The 21867-nt window shown below is 50.1% G+C and overlaps 6 protein-coding genes across 6 annotated transcripts; 4 read left to right on the top strand and 2 right to left on the bottom strand.

Annotated features, from left to right (window-relative positions):
• Positions 1–222: 222 nt before the first annotated feature.
• Positions 223–1244, top strand: N7496_012457 (PX domain-containing protein YPT35; the record flags this gene model as incomplete). Its single annotated transcript, XM_056705370.1, has 5 exons — positions 223–696; positions 760–785; positions 869–963; positions 1049–1106; positions 1172–1244. The coding sequence occupies 5 exons, from the start codon at positions 223–225 to the stop codon at positions 1242–1244; spliced, it is 726 nt and encodes a 241-aa protein (XP_056549268.1).
• An 803-nt stretch (positions 1245–2047) lies between these two features.
• ergS lies at positions 2048–3760 on the bottom strand (the record flags this gene model as incomplete). The annotated part of the gene is made up of 1 exon (XM_056705369.1): positions 2048–3760. The coding sequence occupies one exon, from the start codon at positions 3758–3760 to the stop codon at positions 2048–2050; it is 1713 nt and encodes a 570-aa protein (XP_056549267.1).
• Positions 3761–11269: 7509 nt separating this feature from the next.
• On the top strand, positions 11270–12700 carry N7496_012455 (putative phosphatidylglycerol specific phospholipase C; the record flags this gene model as incomplete). Its single annotated transcript, XM_056705368.1, has 3 exons — positions 11270–11845; positions 11895–12344; positions 12380–12700. 3 exons carry the CDS (start codon positions 11270–11272, stop codon positions 12698–12700), a joined length of 1347 nt encoding a protein of 448 aa, XP_056549266.1.
• Positions 12701–13753: 1053 nt separating this feature from the next.
• N7496_012454 (uncharacterized protein) lies at positions 13754–15052 on the bottom strand (the record flags this gene model as incomplete). The annotated part of the gene is made up of 1 exon (XM_056705367.1): positions 13754–15052. The coding sequence occupies one exon, from the start codon at positions 15050–15052 to the stop codon at positions 13754–13756; it is 1299 nt and encodes a 432-aa protein (XP_056549265.1).
• Positions 15053–17806: 2754 nt separating this feature from the next.
• N7496_012453 (uncharacterized protein) lies at positions 17807–18180 on the top strand (the record flags this gene model as incomplete). The annotated part of the gene is made up of 2 exons (XM_056705366.1): positions 17807–17906; positions 17960–18180. 2 exons carry the CDS (start codon positions 17807–17809, stop codon positions 18178–18180), a joined length of 321 nt encoding a protein of 106 aa, XP_056549264.1.
• Positions 18181–20463: 2283 nt separating this feature from the next.
• On the top strand, positions 20464–21678 carry N7496_012452 (Zn(II)2Cys6 transcription factor domain-containing protein; the record flags this gene model as incomplete). Its single annotated transcript, XM_056705365.1, has 1 exon — positions 20464–21678. The coding sequence occupies one exon, from the start codon at positions 20464–20466 to the stop codon at positions 21676–21678; it is 1215 nt and encodes a 404-aa protein (XP_056549263.1).
• Between the last annotated feature and the right edge of the window lie 189 nt (positions 21679–21867).

Raw genomic sequence — 21867 nt, 5'->3', positions numbered from 1 at the left:
GCCCCCTTCTATAATTGTCTCTCCCCGCATGGACCCAACGCTCCGATCCGCATGAGACATACATGGAACCACACGCACATGCCGCGGGGGCATCAATGGGACTCCACTGCTAGATAGTGCTTGACCGCCTAACTGTTGAAGACGAAGCTGATTGCTGACGCTGACGTCGTTTCTACCCTGTTAGCTCGGACACAGGCTAGCGAGGTTCTCACCATCTGATGGATGGAGCCTGCGAGTGAGGAGGCCATCCCGGCACCGGCATCGGCAATCCTGCCACAGCCACAGCTCTCCTCCCCGCAAGACGATAATGCCACTGCAAAGGCCGATACCGAGAACGTCTTGAGTAACGGGAACCAACCCGATGATGACGACAACGCCGGCCCTGACACTGGTAACCCCGATGAAACAACGCTCCCACATCTAGACAGCGCAGCATCAAGCTCCAAGTCCCGCCCCGTCTCCAGCGTCATCCCACCCTTCTGGCAACGTCATGAACGATCTGTGTCTCGGGCATCGCTGAGTTCGCTGGCGCAGAGCAGGATTATTCGGTTGGAGGATCATACGGCGGACCCGGACTCGGAGACTAGTCGGGGGTTATGGGCGAGGAGTGTTGCCATTGATGATCATGTTGTTGTACATGGGAAGAGTGGGGTGGGATCTTATGTTGTTTGGAATTGTACGATTCAGACTCTTGATGTAAGCTCTCCCGGGGGGATTCGTTTGAGGGTCGGTTAGGGCTGGGTTCTGACTGCGTCTAAGGGAGGTCCGATTGTTGTTCGAATGAGGTATGCTAATCACTTCTTGCTACGTGTTTGGTGTCGACTCTTTATCGGGTGATGTCTGGCGTTTATACTAAAGTGCAAGCTAGATACTCCGAATTCGACGACTTACGCCAAAGACTGGAATCCGCCTTTCCCCATGCTAGAAATGCATTACCCGCACTTCCACCGAAGAGTGTACTATGTATGTCCTTAACGCCCCTACCCACCTCCACCTCTTCTTCCTGCAATCCGCATCCAACCCCGACATCCAGCTAACAGCATACCAGTCAAATTCCGTCCCAAATTCCTCGAATCTCGACGCGTCGGTCTGGAATATTTCCTCAAGTAAGTCTATCCCACCCATACTCCCAAGATAATATGTTAAACATCCGACTAACGTGTGTATCCAGTTGTGTCCTCTTAAACCCCGAATTCTCCAGTTCGCCCATCGTCAAGGACTTTCTCTTTGGTCGTTTGTCGTGAACGTTAATATTTACTCGTCTCGTACATATCCCTTCATTGAGGTGTAATCTACTTTTGTATGAATACTCGATTCTCGTCCCTTTTTTGACATGTGTCAGATTAGTGTCTTCGTCGGAGTGAGACACACTATTCCTCTTCTGATTATAGGTACTCCTAGCCTAATCGAATTCTTCTTTTCTCCCTCTCCGCTGTGACTGCATTTAGACTGATATACACACATATGTGGCAACACACTACTTTCGAAAAAAATCATCATATGAGAGAAAACTCTTATTAAAAGCAGTTCCAAGAATGACCACAAAGGAAAGAAAATCGAAAAAAGAAAAACCTGAAAAGGTAAGGTCGTGAGTGAACCGCCTTCGACTCGACTCGACATGGCATGACAACAAAAAGGAAAATCCAACAAAGAATGACAACTACCCCCGAAAAGAAGGTACAGTGATAAGTAGGCAGCAGAACCAGAACAAGAACAAGAAGCAGATGAAACCATCCCAAAATCCAACCATCCATGCCGAAGAACAAGGCCAGACCAAGTGAAAAGAAAACAAAAACGCCCTTGCTATGATACAAGATTTCCCATCCAAAGATATGATACAGCAACGAGGAGGTCATACGCATATGATTGGCCAAGATGGCGGCCAAGTTATATGTGATAGCCAAAGACCTCGCGAGAAAGACGAAAGAAAAAAAAGGAAGACACCCATAGATAAGGGGGAAAAAGAAAGACAATCAAGAACAAGCAATGTCTAAATCACCGATCAACAATCGTCTCCTCCACAGAATCCGACAGTTCCTCGGGGGGTCTATGACTGTTCCCGAGACTGTGACTGTGGATCACCTTCACCATCCACCCTAGTCTTCTCACCCTTATGCCTGCGCTTGCGCCTAGACATGAAAGCCCTCAAATCCGCCCACAAAATCTTCCTCAGACTAATATTCGCCATATGAATCATCCCCAAAAACTGTCTGGGACCCGGCATCCCGCCAGGGAAAACAAGATAAAGTCCACAATCCTGTTCCACATCCGGCCGGAACTTATCATGATACGCCTTTTTCCCATGAATAGGTAGCCTCCGGAATGTATGGCCATACATTTCCTTCGTCAGACTGGCCAATGGTCCGGCCATACCGGTGATATCTTCGCGGGCGAGTACATGAACGGGTTCAAAGCCAAAGCCTAGATATGATACGCCTGCTCGGTGTAGCAGTGCCATTGCGGAGACGATGAGGAGGTCGCTGATTCCCTTTGCTGCGCCGGGTGCCGCGATGCAGGGATCAATGTGGTATCCGCCGTCGCCAAGTCGACGGAGTGCTGCGAATCCGTTGATCGTCCCGTCTGGTCCACGGCTGTAGACGAATGTCATCAGCGCGGGGAGCGCGAAGGGGTCGTACACGGTGATGAAAGCCTGCGGGCCGGCAGAGGTATTTCGTTCTGCGCGCCATGCGTCGTAGATACCCACCAGCTCGGATTGAAGCTGGGCATCCGTGCCATGCACGGCGGGGGCATACACGCCGAGAGTAACGCCGCCCTTTGCACTGTTCAGGAGTTGACGGTTTTGCACGGCGATGCGTTTCCCGCTGCGCTCCAGCAGGACCTCATTTGTTTGTGGGTTGAGGACGCGCTCTGTTCCAAAGCGGATGGTTGTCCAGCCTTGTGGTCGGGCAAAGTCACGGACAAAGGAACCGCTGGCGCCCATGAAGGCTAGACCCCAGTGGTGTTTACGGCGGTAGGTGGCGAATTCGGCGAGGAGGGAGGGGATCATGTGTGGTTCGCAGAGGGGATCGCCGCCGACGATGGCGACTTGGTTGCGTACCTTGAAGGAGAGGGCGCCGGTGCGGCTTTGATTGACGAAAAATCGATAGCTGTGGTCGAGGATGCCCATGTTGGCGACGCGGCCGTATTGAGCGGTTAGCCGTTGAATAGCGGACATTGTGGAGAAGTCTTCCAGGCAGAAGACGGCACCTGCAGTGCCCGGAGTTGTTTTGCTGTGACTTGAAGGACTGGTGCGAAGAGATTCCATGCTGGGGCGGTGGTGGCTGGATACGGTGGGTGCAACGGTTGATGCGGTTGATGTGGCGATCTCGTGTGCGTCGCGCTCATCTAGACTGGTTGGGGGTGTGCCGTGACTTTCGACTCCTGTCAACGTGCGACTGCTGCCGCTACGTGAGCTGGCACACGAGGAGGCTGTGAGTTCTGTGGTGAAGTTGTTGCGAAGGTGATCCACGACGGATGTACTGGAGATATCCAACCGGTCGTGTAGCTTGGTCAAGGCAGCGGGAGTGGTGTACATCTGATCAACCAATGCATCACCCAGCTCATCGAGAAGCAATGATTTCTTTTGTTTCGTGCCGACAATGTCGACGGCGTTCTTTCGTCCTCGTCGACCACGCTTCTCCTTCTCCGGCGCGGGAGATATGTTGATCGTGGGTTGCATCATCGGGACCATCGCCGTGGTGACACTAGTGACCATGATGGGCGGAATGGCCTCAGTCGGGGACAGCATTGGAGCCGTCATGATGAGAAGGAAGGTGAGAGAGTCCAGTGACGGGAGGAAGTGAGCCTACACGCGACTCTGGGGGGAAGGAAGCGGTCCAAGCAGAGTGAGATCGCCGCCAGTGGAAGTCAAATAAATTGAAAGCAAAGAGGAGTCAAGCCCATGAGAAGTTTAAAGGGCCCTCGGGGAGTAAAAAGAAGAATTGAAATGGACGAGAGAAATACGAGGAATTAAAAAAAGAAGAGGGAAGAGCCCGAGCAGAGGAGAGACGAGAGTGACGCGAGGTAATTCGAATAAAAAACAAAAAGAACTAAAATAAAATAAAAATAAAATAAAACAGACCGGATTATTTTTCTGCTGCAGTTTTAACTACAGTACTTAACCAGGCATTACACAGCATTGACTACGGCGACAGACTCGGCCCTTCCTAGAGGTTCCTCCTTCCCAACGAGCTCATTGTACCGGCTGAGTTTAAACGTCTAAAATGTCCTATGGAACGAGCATTCAATTAGGCAGAGGCATTTCCCAGTCAAAAGCCAAGCTTTGCCCCCGTTGGTTCTACCCAGTGGATCGCTTCTTTGGTCCGGAGCTTGCCTCCCTCCTGGTCGTAGACGAACTCGCCAATCCGGGCAGATTGACCAGCTGCGTCGGGGATCTACGGGGTCCAAGGCTATGGTGGGGCTGGAGTGCTAGCCTGTTTTAAGCAGGAAAGAAGGGTCCAAGGTGAAAGTCTTTTTTTTACATCTTAGCATGGCAAGGACAAGGTCTAAACTGCGTCGCGTGAGATTGTGGACGCAACTGCGCCTCGATGAATGTATACAGAGTATACTAGATGTATCGAGTTGACCACATCATCTCCTTCGTATAATTACGCAGGCCAGAATCTCGGCCAAAGGAGCCATCCTAAAGCCCATAAAATTGAAAACGCTGGTGCCTGAGCCTAAATGACGACAGGTCGCGCGATTTAAGATTCAGACAAGCCTCGTTAGTTTCTCTTGGCAACGGGTCAGGGTCCTCTGCCCTACATGACTAAGAATGTCGGTACTAAGGTTAGAATTCCTGAATTAGCTATTAAGTATACAAAGTAGAGTCTGCTCTTGCCTTGTTCTATGTACATTATACATGTCGAATGAGCAAGTAAGTACCCCCCTATCAAATATCACTCCGGTCGGCTCGCAATTCTAGCTCCATAACAGTCTGCAGGGGGTTCTGGATTATTACTCGAACAAGATCAACCAACGAAATTCATCGCCCCCTTCGCGACAAATGTACTAATTTATCTATAGTAGTAAAATACTACTGCAGTAGCCCCCGATCTCCCATAATCATGGCTGCCTGGCAGATTCCATGACTAGCGCAACGGGGTCCTCTCGGCCCGCCCTTTCGCGCCCCGCGGGTCCCGATTTTCTTCCGAGTTCCATTTCCAGTTTTTGACTTTCCAGATCTAGACTTGCACACTTCTAGATCCCCCTTCACGAGGTATACCCGGACAACCGCAACATCCCCGTGATTCGCAACGACCCTACATACGAGCCTCTACCACTCTCACCCTCTCACCTGCCAAGTCCGAGTGGCGAGGACGTCCTAAGAATATCATATCTACATACTCGGATTGCATTCACGCAGTCACGCACCCCGTTTTCAAAGGATGGCATAGCCCTGCAAGAAATATAAGCGGACGAAAATGGTAATACCCGTATTCCTGTACCCGCGGAATGACCCGCGTGCACGATCGGAGTCTTAATGCGGGCATTTCGATACGGAGGCTTGGCTGTGCCAAGATCTTCTTTGTCAGGCATCGAGTTCGATTGATATGGTACTGGAGCAAGGCGTCCAGGTTGTGGCCCTTGGCGTTTATTCGGATACCCTGATACCCTGCTGAATGGATTCTTCGTTTGGAATACATTACTGCCTGATTTCGACAGGAGTATAGGACGCTCGGAATGGAATCATGGTATTCCGAGGTGTGGAGCGATGGTGGTTTGTAGATGGATTATGCCAAGATCGCTACGGCTTAATCGATGGGGACGGCGGGGGCTTGTCCTAGAGGGTTCATCAGGGAATAGTCAAAAATCGAGTATAAGCGAGGCTAATTTAGTGTAGATTCATTTATTCACTCCTTTAAAACACTGCACCTCTACTAGAGATCCTCCCGATGTTCAAATAAACTCACTCACACAAACCACCACACCTTATACTTTAACATTATATTGATCCTTTAAATCCTTCAGTGGATAAATAACTCTACCCTAGCACAAGAAATTCCACAAACCCGATCTACCTCAGCCAACACCCGGCAATGGCTTAGATCTTGGCTGATAGCTGCCTAATCGGGAACGCCGAATGCCCAAGCTAGGAATTGAGAGTTGCCTAATTGTTATCGTAGCTTGGGAGGCTTCTGCTAGGCTTAGTGCTAGCTCAGCCCTACGCTATAGTATGGTACGACTGTATTATACGTAGCCTGGTGGATCCACCCGTATACGGATTTTCTCGAATCGTTCTTGATCATGCGCGATGCTTATTATACCTATTTCTGTGTCTGGGACTTAAGAATTGCCGGATTGGCATGACTAGGTGTGGAGGCTGGGTAGACGCGTAAAAGATCACCTGGTTCTTTCATTCCTGCAACGATGCCTAGCGCTGTACATGCTGATCTGATGTTGGACCATTGGCTAAAGCCGTCCGATTATACAGAGCCGGGTCGAGCTATGACTTATTTATATACATTTAGAGTCCATAGATCTCGAGCTGTCTCTTTGGGGAGGATCTTGCTCCCTACTCCACGTTTTGCATCAAGCTAACCGTGGAATCATGCTGCTAGGATGGCGTAGTTGAGGGTACTGCTGCATCAATGAGTGAACTGTTATCTAGACAGAGAGGGCCGTATCGTTTGCGGCGGGGACCTGATCTAACATTACGGAGACGAATTAGTGGACCACTTATGAGTTTTTTGAATCATTATAAATCTCTATAATTATTTGAAAGAAGGGAGCGTGTATCTTTGTTTGATTGATCTGCATTTTCTCCACTATCAGTGGTAATAACTGGAAAGCCCATGTAGAGGCAGATGATGAGATATCATGAGATGGCGAGGTAGGAGATAATGTAAATGGGCCTTCAGGCAGAACATGCGGATGAAGTGTTGAAATGGAAAGATTGTTGGCTTCGAAATGTTGTATTGATAGAGGGTTTGAGGAAGCTTCATTTTGAATTTGTCCTGACACGCAAATTGGACCTAGCCAGCTACGTGACGCCTGTTCAAAGAAACACCAACAGAACCGGAGGATGTTATCAAGAGGATGGTATACCGACGGAAGTATGAAGCGGATTCATGGCGATGGAGGTAGCCGAGGATATTAAAGGAAGACGGTGGAAAACAAGGTGTCGAAAAATGGTAAACTGATGTCCTTCTGGATTTGTCCTGACACGGAAACTGGATCATGCCAGCTACGTGACGCCTGCCCAAAAGGAAATACAGTAAACCCGAAGTGTCGTGTTGTTGAGGGTTGATACATCGAACGGACGTGCGGAGCGGATATGCGCAGAGTGCATCGTGGGAGAAAGCGGAGCTAGGAGAACGAGGATATCGGAGAGCGATTTGTTGAGGGGAAGGATGGTTGGCTGGATTGTCTTTGAATTTGTCCTGACACGCAAACTGGAGATTGCCAGGTACGTGACGCCCGTCCAAAGAGAACTCAGTGCAACCAAAGGAGGGATGGTATCGAAAGAGGTTGGAAATTTAGTAGCACAAGGGGAGAACGCAGGGATCGGAATCCAATGTGTCTTGTGGGAGGATGATATAGAGAGGAGGAACAGAAGAGGTTGGAGATGGTGACAGTGATTGGTGGCCAATGTGTCTGGTGGAAGGATATGAGAGACGGTGGTTTAGGACAGTGACTGGAGACCAATGTGTCCTAAGTGGGATCATGATAGAGAGAGGAGGAGCAGGAGAGGTTAGAGAGAAAGACAGTGATTGGTGGCCAATGTTGTCTTGTGGTTGGGTGCAAAAGATAGTGGAGAAAGACAGGGAGTGGAAACCGATATGCCAAGAAAGGGGTAAACTGAGATTCCTTTTGGATTTGTCCTGACACGCAAACTGGGGTTGCCAGTTACGTGATGCCTGTCCAAAAGGAAACAAAGTAAACCCATAGGAGGAGGATGGTATTGAGGGGATGAGTTGAGAAGCGTAGGGTATTCGAGGCTGCGGTGGGATGGCGGTTGACTGAGTAAGCTCTTGAATTTGTCCTGACACGCAAACTGGAGATCAGCTACGTGCTGCCTGTTCAAAAGAAAACATTGTCAAGTCGAAAGATGGTTGATATCGAGAGACGAGTGCGGCGAGCGGATATGCAATGAGCGGAGGGTCGAGGATGCGGTTCGATAGTTGACTGGATCCTCTTTGAATTTGTCCTGACACGCAAACTGGGTTTTGCTAGCTACGTGACGCCTGTCCAAAGAGAAACACAGTCAACTTCTGAAGTGGATGTGGTAGTTGCTGAAGGTTGAAGGTTGAACACGAGACAGTGATTGGAGGCCAATATGTCTTTATAGGAAGATGATTGACCAAGGTCCCCTTCGAATTTGTCCTGACATGCAAACTGGAAGTCCAGCTACATGACGCATGTCCGAAGAGAAACAAAGCCAACATCTGAAGTGGATGTGGGTGGAAGGACCTACGATGGATAGTATCAAAAGCATGTCAGTAACATGTGAAGGGACATAGGGAACATACCTTGATATAGGAAAGGTCAAGTGATGAGAGGTCATCAAGGTATGTCATGATGTGGACGTGTCATGGTAGATGTGACGTGTTGTTGACAGGTCAAGGTAGGATGGACGTGACATGTTGTGACATGAAGTGGATATGATAAAGTAGGATGAGGATGGAAGGTCATGTCAAAGTAGAAGAGACATGTCAAGGTGGAAGAGATATGTCAAGGTGGAGGTCCAAATAAAGTTGAGTGGCAGGCCATGTGGGCCAGGGGAGGGAGGGACAAGGCCTGGAGAATGCGGAGAGAAGTTGGGGAGTTTACGAAGGAAGAAATCTTGGGAGGCCCTGGGTGAGGAGGAGATATTTATAACTTCTAGGGTTTGAGGGGAATCAGCCCTAACGTTCATGTTCCCAAACGGGATGTTTGCTTCCTGGGTTGACTCATACAAAGCAGTTGTGGCTTCCTGATAGGGATATTTTGTGTATACATTGCCCTCTTAGGACGAGCGTGTCGTCGGGGCGTGCTCCAGGCAACGCTCGCGTGCCTTCCTGATCGGGAATATCAACAGGGCGGAGGCTGGAATTCTGGGGATACAGGTGTGGAGAACGGGTCCAAGCAGCGATGGTCACTGGCCCATGGGGATATCAACCGTATGGTCCCGGGACTGAGGCATTCAGCTCTACATTCATGACGGCTTAGATGTGTGTTTGACGCAGTCGGACTTGCAGCACTCAAGCAGGCACGCTGTTCTACGAGAGCCGTGACATGACCACTGACAAGCATATCCATGGTCGACTCGAGCTACAGCTACAGTAAGTAGGTCACCGAGAGCCTCGTCAAGATCACAACTCCACAAAGAGCACGGCCTCATCCAGATTCTGGTCTCGTCGATGGCACGGCACCATTACAGCACGGGCTCACCGAGAGCCTGGCACCATCGTGAGCACTACAGATCGACACACCTGCTGACTTGACAGACCTCGGGCACGAAAATGAGCTTGAGACTACGGTATATATCCCGTCAGGATACCAGACTGTCTGCTAACCCCGGGTATACTCTGTCTAGGAAGATCAACCCTACGCAGACCAGCTACCTTTACAAAAACGACCACGACATCCAGACTGCCACCCGCAACGATATCTCCAGGTTCAAAGACGACACTCCAATATCCCCTGCAGGGAGTCTTCGCACTGGGGGATATGCCGGGTCCGAGATCCAGAAACCCTACAGACACGAATTGGTTGCTGAAATTGTTACGGAATGGCCATATTACTGGAAAGGATCTTGTCGAGCAGGGCTCTACGGCGGGAGATCAAGGTCTCTCGAATACTAATCTGCCATGAAACGGAAATGAATTTGCTCGTCTACAATGCCTGTTTGGCGAGGAGAGGATACTTGAAAGCGATGGACCTTCGTGTATGTCTTTTCGGGGTATACTGCTGACAGGCCATACAGTCTAGCAAGATACTCTCGGCCGAGCAGCATGGCTTTCATGGACCACGAAACAAGTACCTCATCTGGGAATAGTGCTTATACTCAGGTAAAGTCCCAATTACCCATGACCTGAGGTTTTGACAGAAGATCTGACCAATAATAACGAGCTGCTGGGCCCTGTTATGATGACCATCGAATTGGCCAATGAGACTAAACGAAGATAATATCTCACCATGCAGTCCTTGCTAGCTGCATACGACCTTGTGGGGAACAACAGAACTCGGAGGTTTGCCGCACGGCAAGGATATCATCGTACGTGATTGCACAACGGGTGTTTGCCCGGGGCCACTCAAAAGCAATTTAGGTCTTGGACGATGAGTGGAGGAACGTTAGCCGGTGTCGATGCAAATACCCGCTCGGGTGCTTCTGGAATTTGATCTCTGGACTAAACGAGACTTGGAATACTCATCAGGAAGTATGGACGCCGATCAAAGTCGAGCACGAGGTCAGGGTTGCTTGAACTGATGGATGGCTTTGACAAAATTACCCAATTGTGGCTTAAGCCTTGGTCCTCCTCGTACGCCCTTGACATTGCTTAGCGATTGCTCTACACCGCGCTTCTCCCCGACGAAATCCGTGCAGGGTCAGCCACAGCAATCAACGAGATCCGGCGGGTGCCCTGATAACTATACTTCTCTGGGCATCCTATCAGCGATGCATTTTCTATCAGCAAATACTGCACGTGGGAGGCATGTGCTCAACACAAGCACTGATTGGCGCCTGGGCAGATACGCCAAGCCCGTCATGGTGGAGCTTTGCTGACCTGAAGATGATCTCTGATTGGTCCTGGCGCACAAAAACAGGAGACGAGACCCACCGACTGCCAGGTACACAAAAATGTTAAGCTCCGCCTTCCTTTCCCCCTCCCACGGATCTCGATCCCTCGTTTTGATACCCGACAAAGAATAAACAAAGAGACCCATCGAAGATTCCTTGCAGAACCTTGCAGGAATACACCTCTTGCCGAGACCCGGGCCTCACAAGTGCAAAACCCACCGGCTAGCGCTCCCCCGCTAGACACCGACCGCCCGGTTATTATGGAGGGCCGTTACATCCCTGACGACCCTATGGCATTCCGTGGCGTCAACATGTGCATTCAGCGATCATCGCTCATTTGCCCATTGCCTTAGATTGGCTTGCATTGTCCGGCTTCTCATGGAAGTCTTTCCCACGTGGGTCGCGGTATGCTGCCCCTCTACAAGCTACACGACAACACCGGACAGTATAAGATGCAGGGCTGTCGCGGCTTGGGAAATGATTCTCTCTTCTCGTTCACCAGCCCAAGCTCTCTCATCCTTCTAGGTCAGACTCAGCTGTTCAATCATGAAGGCCAACACTCTCCTCCCCCTCCTGGGCCTGTCCGGCAGCGCCGTCGGCGCCGTTGTTGCCCGCAACAACCAGACTCCCTTTGGCTACGCCTCTGGCTCCAAGGAGTCCATTGCCAACTTGAAGGACAAGATTGAGAATGTTGTCTGGATTCTGTTGGAGAACCGTGGTTTTGACAACATCCTGGGTGGTGTCCACAAGAAGGGTCTCGACAACGTTGTCAACAACGGACCCTTCTGCAACCCTGTGTCCGTCAAGGAGCCCAACGGTCAGAAGATGTGCAGTCAGTACAAGGACTTTGACTCCGTCATTCACGACCCCGACCACTCCGTCACTGGTGTCAACTTCCAGCTCTACGGTCAATACAGCCCCGACAACGCTGCCATTGCCAACGGCAGCCTGAAGCCCAGCCTTGATGGCTTCGTTGAGCGCCAAGCTGATCGCTACAACATCTCCACCAAGCTCGCCACTGAGGAGGTTATGGGCTACTACTCCGAGGACGAGATCCCCACTCTCGTCAACCTGGTCGACGAGTTCACCACCTTCAACTACTGGCACTCCTGTGTCCCGGGTGTGAGTACTCCCCAATCCTTCCCTAGACCCAGGCACTAACAAAGTCTAGCCCACCAACCCCAACCGTCTCTGTGCCATCGCCGGTACCCCCGACGGCCACGGAAAGAACGACAACGACTTCGATGTCTCTGCCATTGACATCCCCAGCATTTTCCAGGTTGCCTCCGAGAAGGGCATCTCCTGGAAGAACTACGATGGCACCAACGGTGCCTTCCTCTCCGACGCCATGTTCTTCAACTGGACCGCTGCCAACGCCCAGTCCAGCGTCGTTCCCCTCGAGAACTTCTACCAGGACGCCTACCTGGGCACCCTCCCCAAGCTGTCCTACCTCAACCCCTCCTGCTGCGGCCTTGACACCAACTCCATGCACCCCAACGGCAACGTCTCCACCGGCCAGGTCCTCCTGAAGCAGGTCTACGACGCCGTCCGTACCGGTCCCCAGTGGGAGAAGACTCTGCTGCTGATCACCTTCGATGAGACAGGTGGTTTCTACGACCACGTCGCTCCCCCTTGGCCGTCCGCCCCGACAACAAGACCTACACCGAGACCGCCACCGATGGCTCCAGCTACACCCTGAAGTTCGACCGTCTCGGTGGCCGTATGCCCACCTGGCTCGTTTCCCCCTACGCTCCCCAGGGCTACGTCGAGAACTACGGTATTGACCCCGCCACTGGCAAGTCTGCCTCGTACTCTGCTACCTCCGTCCTCAAGACTCTGGGTTACCTGTGGGATCTGAAGGACTTCTCTCCCCGTGTTTCTCACTCCCCTGCCTTTGACCACCTGATCGGTCCTAAGGCTCGCTCTTCGACCCCTGCTACTCTGGCCAACCCCCACCCCTTCCCTGAGGCTGTTTAAATGGGGATTGTGGGATAAACAACCGCTTTCTCTTCTCTTTTCAACTTTGTGTTTCTGTGAATGGGCGGGTTGGTTCTATATGAATGTAAATTGAATGTAATTATGAATTTTGGTTATGAAGACTTTCGAATGAAAAGTTCGTTGCAAAAACATATTTTACTGGGTTCCATATCATAAAATCTGAATCCGGATTGATCGAGCATTCGTTGATGGGGCCGTCGTTTATAGCGAGTTATCTACGGGCGAAAATCTCGCATCGAAACTAGCGATGAAAAATCTCCAAAAACAAAGACCGCAAACTTCATGAATCCAACCTTCGATCTATGCCTAGCATAAAAGCTGCGAGCTATGTTCCATGCTTCCTTTTCATGACGAGATGTGTATATCCTACCGGGCAGTTTTCGTTGACGTGCCACGTCTACATCAATAACTATCCTGAGGAATACCTATCCTCTAAGTAATTTGGTATACCGAGGATTTTGGTGAAATAAACATCGTCATCAATGAACATGCCTTAGACATTGTCACTCTTGGACTGGTCACGTGTATCCTTGGTCTCATGCCTCCTGGATATATATTATTCTATGCAGACAACCTGGTCGACGAGTGCAGACCTATATATATCAGATGACACTTCTCACGGGACAAAACTTGGGTCACAACATATGGTCCAAGTACTGTTTTCTATTTACCACTCTCCTTTGCTACCTTACGTCCCGTCTTACAACAGAAGGTCACAAATACAGTAGCCAAAAAAGTAGAATATATTCAACACTTTGAAGTAGAAACGTACATCAAAATAAACGGAGCCAACCGCAATCATAAAGGTAATAGAAGGGCAAGAATTATCAATAAAGAACCCCGCGGCTCAAATTCTCATCAAGCATAAAGCAACGATGAAAACAGAGCTACCAAGGATTCCGAGGAAAGAAAAGAAAATTTCGTCAAATAAAATCTAATTTCGGCCGGTAAACCGACCGAACCAGTAGATCAATCCCATATCAAGATATAATCACCATCAGATCAGTACCGGGTAACGTCCAGTCCACACGCTTACAAGAAAAGCAGAGACAGAACCGCAGTCACAGCCATCCAGAGACCCGACGACGCGCTAACCGAAACGGCGGCGTTAAAGGCAGGAGTCTGGCTCGGTGAGGAAGCAGAAGTAGTGGTGGGGACCGAGGTAGGCTGCACACTGCTCTGCATGGTCGACGAAGCACCAACAGTAAGGATGGGGGTGCTGCTCTTTCCAGCGGGACGGGTGCTGCTGGGGACAACGGAGTGAGAACCACTGGGCTTTCCGGAGGGAGTACCGCTGGGGATGACGGAGCTAGTAGCAGGACCGGTGGGGATGGTCTTGCTGGTAGTGGCAGACTCGGCCGGGGTCAGGGTGATAACCACAGAGCTGGTGGAGCGAGCAGGAGTCACGGTCATGGTGGAGACGGTGCTGTAGGTCGTAGTGAAAGTGCTGGATCCAGACGTCATAGTTTCGGTGACGGGGCAGATAGTTGTGGTGGTGTAGATCTCCTCGGTAACGATGGAAGGAGTAGGAGTCACTGTAACGGTGGAGACAGTGCTATAGGTCGAAGTGAAAGTGCTGGATCCTGAAGTCATGGTCTCGGTCACGGGGCAGATAGTCGTGGTGATGTAGATCTCCTCGGTGGTGGTGGAATCCTGGGCAGAGGTAGCGCTGGGAGTGGCAGACTCGGACTCAGTCTCAGTGACCGGGCAGACAGTGGTGGTCACTGGGATAGTCGAGGTGACAACGGTGGTCGACTCGGCAGGGCAGTTGGTAACGGTGGCAGCGCACTTGGTGATGGTCACCTCGGAAGTGGTGTAGATGGTAGAAGTGGTCATCTTTTGAGTGCTGATCACCGACGAGGGCAGACCGGTGGAGGTGGGAACGACAGTTGAGATGGGGACGCGAGTCGAGCTACGAACATGAGACGAGCTGGGAATGCCAGAAAAGCTAGGAATAGCAGACGAGCTGGGAAGAGCGGTGGAGCCGGGGATTATAGAGCCGTCAGGACCAATGGTTCGGGTGATCGTAGGAATTGACACCGAAACAGTCGAGTATGGGATCGAGCTGGACGGGGTCTTCGAACCAGACGGGCTCATAGAAGGAACCGAGATGGAAATCGACTTGGAAGGTCTGACAGCAACAGACGAGCTGGGGATAGCAATGCTGCTACTGGGCAGACCGCTGGGGAGACCGCTGGGCAGACCAGAGTTGCTAGGCAGAGAGCCCTCGTGCGGGTGATGGTGGGGGTGGTGAGGAACATGGGGCACAGCACTGCCAACCTGGGCAGCAGCCAGGACGGAGGCCAGAGTGATTGAGGTAGTGAACTTCATTTTGAGACGTAGCTGTCGAGGTGATGTGTAAAGTGTAGAGAGTGAATGTTTTCGAGATATGTAATGAAGGTGATGTTCGTCTTGGACAAGGCAAACGCAGAGTAAGTGAGTGGTCGAAGAGATGTATCTCTTCTATCAAAAAAGAATGGTAAGAATTGCAGGCAATTCAGTATAGTATGAGGGCCAGTAGGCCAGAAACGAAGGACGAGGCAGCAACGGATGAGTGTAGACTCCTAAACACCTAGGAGGACGCGCAGTGGGCGAGCGGCTCTCTAAAAGGAAGAACGAGGGCCACAGGCCCCCGGGGGTTCGCAGGCTGCAAATTGGCTTGAACCATCTCCACTTGCTGGTGGGACTTGGTTAGTTTGTGCGCAGTGACATCAATAGGAGTCAGGGATCTCGGATGGACTAGCTTCATTACTTTGGCATTGACATTTTGATTGTGTATCGCTATCTAGACACATTCACCTTTCTACTCACGATTTTGTAACATCTTCTTCATCACATAAATACATCCTTATTGTAATGTACAGCTATCGTTGGCATCTGGACCTGTGTGGGTTGTATGGAAGATGAAAAAATCCACCGGAAAATATGAAATAGGCAACGACGAGCAGGGACCAAAAGGGATAGACAGGGACCAGAGCAGAATCGAAAGCACTTACCAGTCATAGCCCAGCTATGACAGAACCGTCTCCGTCGGGTTATCCTGTACCTGGCAAGGTTGGCCCCACTGTAGAAAAGTCTACCGTTTCTCGGTTCCTGGGAGCGGCTATCATTATTCTCGAATCAAGTTATTCCATTGGTTTACCGAGTAAAGATCTTGGCCATATATCTGTACTCTATGATTAAATCTATATCTATCTCTATTATCCATACTTACTCACTTTCTTTTGTCTAAATAACCCGTATGTCGACCATGCCGTCAGTGTCAAATTGAGTTTGGCTCACAAGCACGTTAAGGTTCGTGCGCAGGGCCCTCTCACGTGCCATTGGTGCTTTTCTCGACTACGGAGAAACTCCCGCTCCATCGATCGAGTTCGACTCTGTCAAATTAATTAAGATCGACATTAACTGCCGGGCTACCCATTTGATTTGGGATTCGAAGACTCTTTTCCATCAATTGCCCGACCGTACTCCGGCGGAGAGGTCCAGTCTAATGTATTGAACAAAAGGGGGCGGCTAGAAGTTGACAAAGAAACCCCTTCGCATTATTTATGTTTACCAACTCGAAATGACATGGGGTGGTCTCTTCTAACATGACGCCATTGCCCTTTTAGTGTACAATTTTCGACCTGCTAAGGCTCCATGTCAAACTCTTAGGCTTCTAAGACACATCCGACGAGGCAAGGCTGTGGAATATGCCTCCTTGCCCACAAGCTTGGCCTGTGTCCCTGGCAACTCGGTTTTTTTCCTCTTTCACTCGCACCTCCTGAATGCCCTTGCCGATCACTACATTAAGCGACCGTGGACAGGACATGCAGACGGCTTGGAAATTTGGCACCACAACGCCACCCGGCGATCCTCGACGAATGTGGCTGGCTTCCAGGAACCGTCCCCACTTGGATCCAAGATGGTCTGTCGCTGGAGCTAATAATAATTCCCCCGTTCGTCAGGGGCCATTATCCTGTTGAATTGTAGGTTAACTCCAGTACAACGCGGAAGGATAGAGTGTCACCCCGGACTGGAATGTTTCAGACTTGAAGCTTAATTCCAATCATTAAAACCGTTTATATATTCCATATTGTACAGATATCCTTGTTCTCGAGGTTGTTATTGCTGCGCTGAGTCGGAGTTTACCGATCGGGTTTACAGAATATCTGGCAGCGTCTCCACTACGTTCGCTGACAATTCCTCTTTTAGCCACCTGGCATCCACTGTAATCAGGCCCGGCTCATCATTAGTGTTGTGCGCATAATTATGTGCGAGTCCAATATCGCAGGTTTTGGACAGTGTCTCAACTGCACACAGTGCCAGGATTTGCTCTTTTAATACTCACGCGAAACCGTTGCTGGCGGGTGAGTAGAATGCGCAAGCCCATTTGGAGCTTCAGGAATCGCGGTACAGTCGAATCGTTGCGGTCGCGGCATTTTCCGAGTACAGTATTCAGGCTTTATGACACGTTGGATATACTTCGGCTAATTCACGCAGTCAAACATCTGCCAAGGCAATTTTCAACGCTGGTTGGGCCTGCTATCATGATGCTTAAATGCCGAATTCAGGTTAGCTTCGTAATTAAAGTCGGATTCTGTATGTCAACGCAACCAAGCTTACTTCAGTAGTGCCTCGCCTTACTTCAAGGAGAAGATCCCGAGCCCGCGAAACGTGATATTTGAGATTTCCTAGTATGTCATGGCTAGAACTTTTGTTGAAAGGATGCTCCTTTCCATTATCATTCCCCATTGTAACTCGCAGCTTGCGACATACAAAAGGCAGTTACCACAAGGAGAAGAAAATGGCATTATGTGACCGGATATACTTCACCACCACTCCTTTGCCTTCCTGATTTCTTGCTCCCTTTCTTTCTCTCTTCTCCTGCTTCCTTCTTATCACACGGCTCAATATACTATCAAATTTTCGCTTTATATACCTTGCCTCCCTGATGATATCTCCCTACTAAAGGCTATCGACTCGAGATGCCAGTGATCCCCCCTAGTGATATATGACATGTATTCTCAGGGTGCCTTTTACTCTTTCTTGTATACCAGTCTTGTCCAACAACTTAACCCCGGATCTGATCTCGAATCCCCTGCCATGGCGTCCGCCCCGTCCTTCCCTTCTCCTGCGCCCTATATACACCGCGTGAACTGGGCCGCGGGCTACGCGCGGAAGGACGCCCTGACTAACTTTAAGGGTACGCGAGCCACCGCTAAAGCAATGAGGCTGAAGCAAAACGAACGGAATAAGAAGGCGGCCCAACGAATGTCCAACGCCATCACAAACATCACCAGACCGGCATGGCACGCATCAACCTTGAACTCTCCAAGTCCGCCTCACCCCAAACCTCCCTGATTCACGGTCGCCTGCTTAGCTTGTTGCGATATGGCGGTCCCGAACGTGTTGGTCCAGCCGTGACGCTTCTGATGAACACTGACGCCCTGCTCCAGGGTGTTCTTCCCATGCCTTGAGCCTGCGACATCGCGCGGTCCTCACAAGCGGAGAAAGCAACTACCGGTTCAACACCGAGGCGGATTATGCCAGACGAAATCGGTGGTTCTACTCAGAGACATCATCAAACCACTTCGAGGGAATTTATCCATATGCAACACAGCTTACTAGTACGGTTTATCGATGTGAAGATATTCAGCGATCCCGATATGGCTTTTTTTAAGAGGATTCCACTGGCAATACACCACCTATACAAGCACTCGCTTCTTGTTTACCGTTCCTACAAAGCTACTTCATCGCATTAGACGCCCCAAAGCATGCACTTCCATAGAGTCCAAGCGGAGGAGGAAGAAACGCCAGACTAGGATAACGTTGCGATGTTCCATTCGTCGACGGTGTCCAGAATCGCCCGCCCTCCACGACCATCCAGGCTGATCGAGATAAGTTTGGCGCACTCACCGGCAATCGACACGTTCAAGACATGTGTTTATTTCGAGAACGATCAACCAGCATAGCCTCATGTACACGACGAGGACTGATATAGTTTAAACTCACCTCAGTCTCCTCATACTTGGATCTGGGCCTTCGATGTCTCGTACCTACTTCGCCCTACCTTGGCCCGGGCCAACCGTGGCGTAACTTGCGAGGCAAAAGAATGGAGCCTGACGCGAGATATACCGGCATGAGCAAGCGCATCCCTGATTACGAACCCCGGCTTGGTTCTTGGCTATCGTGTCATGCATCGTGAGAATGATTGATTTGGGAGAAACCTGGTGAGATATAGCCTCAAAACACCTAGAGCTCCCGGAAAATTTGGCCGTCCGCTCTCTAGCGGGCCGCGCGGACCCCACCAGGCCGTGAGTGATCAACATAGACCACGAGGGTCTAATTAAAGCCTGTTGATAACTGCGCGAAGGACAGCTTCACCATCGACAAGCCGTCGTATGTACGGTACCGAGTATGTCGTTATCGAAATGCCAACGGATCGGGATCCCGAAGACATGCAAAACGAATGGTGCTGTCGATCGGTATATAATACTGCAATGGGAGTGACTTTGGTGAACTTCAGCAAGTTCCGTTGAAGGTATTACGCAATTCCTGGTGACATTTTCAAACGGAAAGTAACTATAGAGGGCGGAAAAACCTGTCTGACTTGACGGAGAATTAAGTGAATTCTCAACCAACCTGCTCAGAAATGGGTCATAACATTGACCAATCACTACATGCGCATGAATAAAGCATCAGTGCCTGCTCGGTATGACGAGCAGCACTCACTAAACTTATTCGATGTTGAGCTTGACGACGCAGAAATCAATAGCGCCACGCTCCAGCCCATTCTCAGACGAGCAGCGTGGTTTTACCGGGCTACTCGTCGGTCACTCGAAGCGTACACCAATGCTCGAGCGATCCACTGGATGTCATGCCCCGCAGTGTTCTATAAGGAAGCTATCTACACACCAAACATGAACCCGGCCAACATAATGCCGTTTCGTCAATCTTGATGGTGAAGAGAGAATTCATGCGCCAGGCTGAATGTGCTACTTTCAGCAAAGTGGATGCAACTTGCAGCATCAAAGAGCGGTGGTAACTGGATGACAGGAATCGATCATTTACTCCATACATTCCTAGGCGTCCGAGTTTTGTTATATACGTAGTCGTGAGAAGCTAGAGGCTGAGCCAAAGGCACCTTCGACGAAGCATGCAGGAGTGCACGACCTTTTCTAACTTTCGCTGGTAATGTTTACCGCAATCGCGCAGGAAATTTACAAGGTATGAAGCTGCCCAACGGTCCGGGATTTCTCTCAAGGGCGCTGGCTATACGCTGCCACAGGATCTATGGAGCTCAGAAAGCAAATCACCTTTTCTTACATATTTCTCGCCCAGCATATGAGGACATACAGTCTCTGCTATATAGCTACACAGTTATGCAGCAGGCGCAGAACAAACTTGAAATCCCAGATTTTATGACCTTATCACACTTCATGAATCCGAGCTAGTCTCTTGATTATAGAAGGCTCTATTTGGTAGAAAGGTTCCGAGTACCAACGAGTATCGGGGAGTTAACAACCAACATTCCACACATCCCACTCAAATATGAGAGTGCGGAGATAAAGTTACGCCTGAACCTAATCACCGTCCCACCCCCGGAAACCATGACGTAAGCGAATCAAGGCGGGGGCTGGTCTGAACTCAATCGTGCGGGGGCAAACGCTTGTACGCCAGCGCTCGAGAAACAGTTCCAAAAAAAATAACATCATCGTCAAGCACTGCTCCATTCAATGGATACACCCTAAAATCGCGTGATGCCCCGAAAAGTACACACCAAATCTCGGTACGGATGCGATCACTGTCGACGCCGACGCGTCAAATGTGACGAGCAAGGACCGCCCTGCACGAATTGCATTGTACGCCAACTGGATGGATGCACGTATTCCCGCGTTCTACCGGCATATCTGCTCAAAACACGTCGAGCAAGCCAAGATTCTGCCAAAACGAGTCCCGCCAGTCCTGAGCCATTTGGTGGAAGTAATGGCGTTGGTGTTGCACCGCGATCACCGCTGCCGTCGTCCGGTGTGGATGAACTGGAGTTAATGCATCAGTTCGCGACGGAGACGTATTCGAGTCTTTGTGTGAGCGAATCGGAGAAAGTGACGTGGCAAAAACTTGTTCCTCGGCTGGCGTTGAAGCATCGATATCTTATGCATGGTATTTTGTCATTGGCTTCGCTGCATATCGCCACGACGCTGGATCCGTCTCAAGCTCGGGTTTATGTTGATACGGGTCTTGAGTATCATAGCAGGAGTCTCCAACCGTTTCGTGTTGCTATCGATAATTTGACACCGGAGAACTGTGATGCTGTCTTTGCTGAATCGGTCGTTACCACGACGATCAATCTGTCATTACCACAGTTTACGGCTGGCCATGGGAATGAAGGGAGAATGACCGAGAACATGATGACGGCATTCGAGCTTCTTCAGGGTGTTAAGAAAATATTGACGATTGGTCAATCTTGGATCCGTTTGGAGCTGTTCTCAAAGGGCGATTTTTGGAAAGACACGTCTGCCGAATTGGACGAGGATACTGATTCCGCATTGAATCAGTTATTATTCTTGAATGACCAGCTCAAGTCGAGCGGCAACGAAATGCAACACGGCATTCATAGAGATGTTATTAATCATCTCAAACATTGCTTCATGAAGTTCTCGTGTTCTTCGGATCCCGCTCCTGTTATTGCATGGCTCGGTGCTGTGGATAATGGTTTTGTACATGGTATTCGGACGAGATCGCCGTTGTCGCTTCTGGTACTTGCATATTGGGGTGTTCTTCTTGCTCAGCTGGATGGCGAGCGATGGTGGGCTCGCAATGCGGGCAAGGCTTTGGTAACTGAGATATTGGTGTCGTTAAACACTGAAGATCTGTTGTGGGAGGGTTGTCTGGCATGGGTTCGGCGAAAAGTCGGGTTGCAAGATGCCCAGGGGAATGGTGTTCACAGTTTGGAAAAATTAAGCTATAGCTGACCGGCTAGATATATCTGTTATGTTACTTTTAATAACTACATGGGCCACTGTTAGCCCCCTTTTGATCCCCCATCGCCCATATCGTTCAAGATTTCTATTTCCCGTGTGCGTGTTGTCTTCTCACTAGGTCGGTGGAGTAGGAAGTAGTGTCAGACATTCGAGAGCGCGAATGAGTAGCATACAATTCCT

This window comes from Penicillium cataractarum (assembly GCF_028827025.1).
Source record: "Penicillium cataractarum strain IBT 29864 chromosome Unknown utg000010l, whole genome shotgun sequence".
Lineage (NCBI taxonomy): Eukaryota > Fungi > Ascomycota > Eurotiomycetes > Eurotiales > Aspergillaceae > Penicillium > Penicillium cataractarum.
The sequence above is the reverse complement of the archived record's forward strand: the minus strand, read 5'-3'. Positions and strand labels throughout refer to the sequence as shown.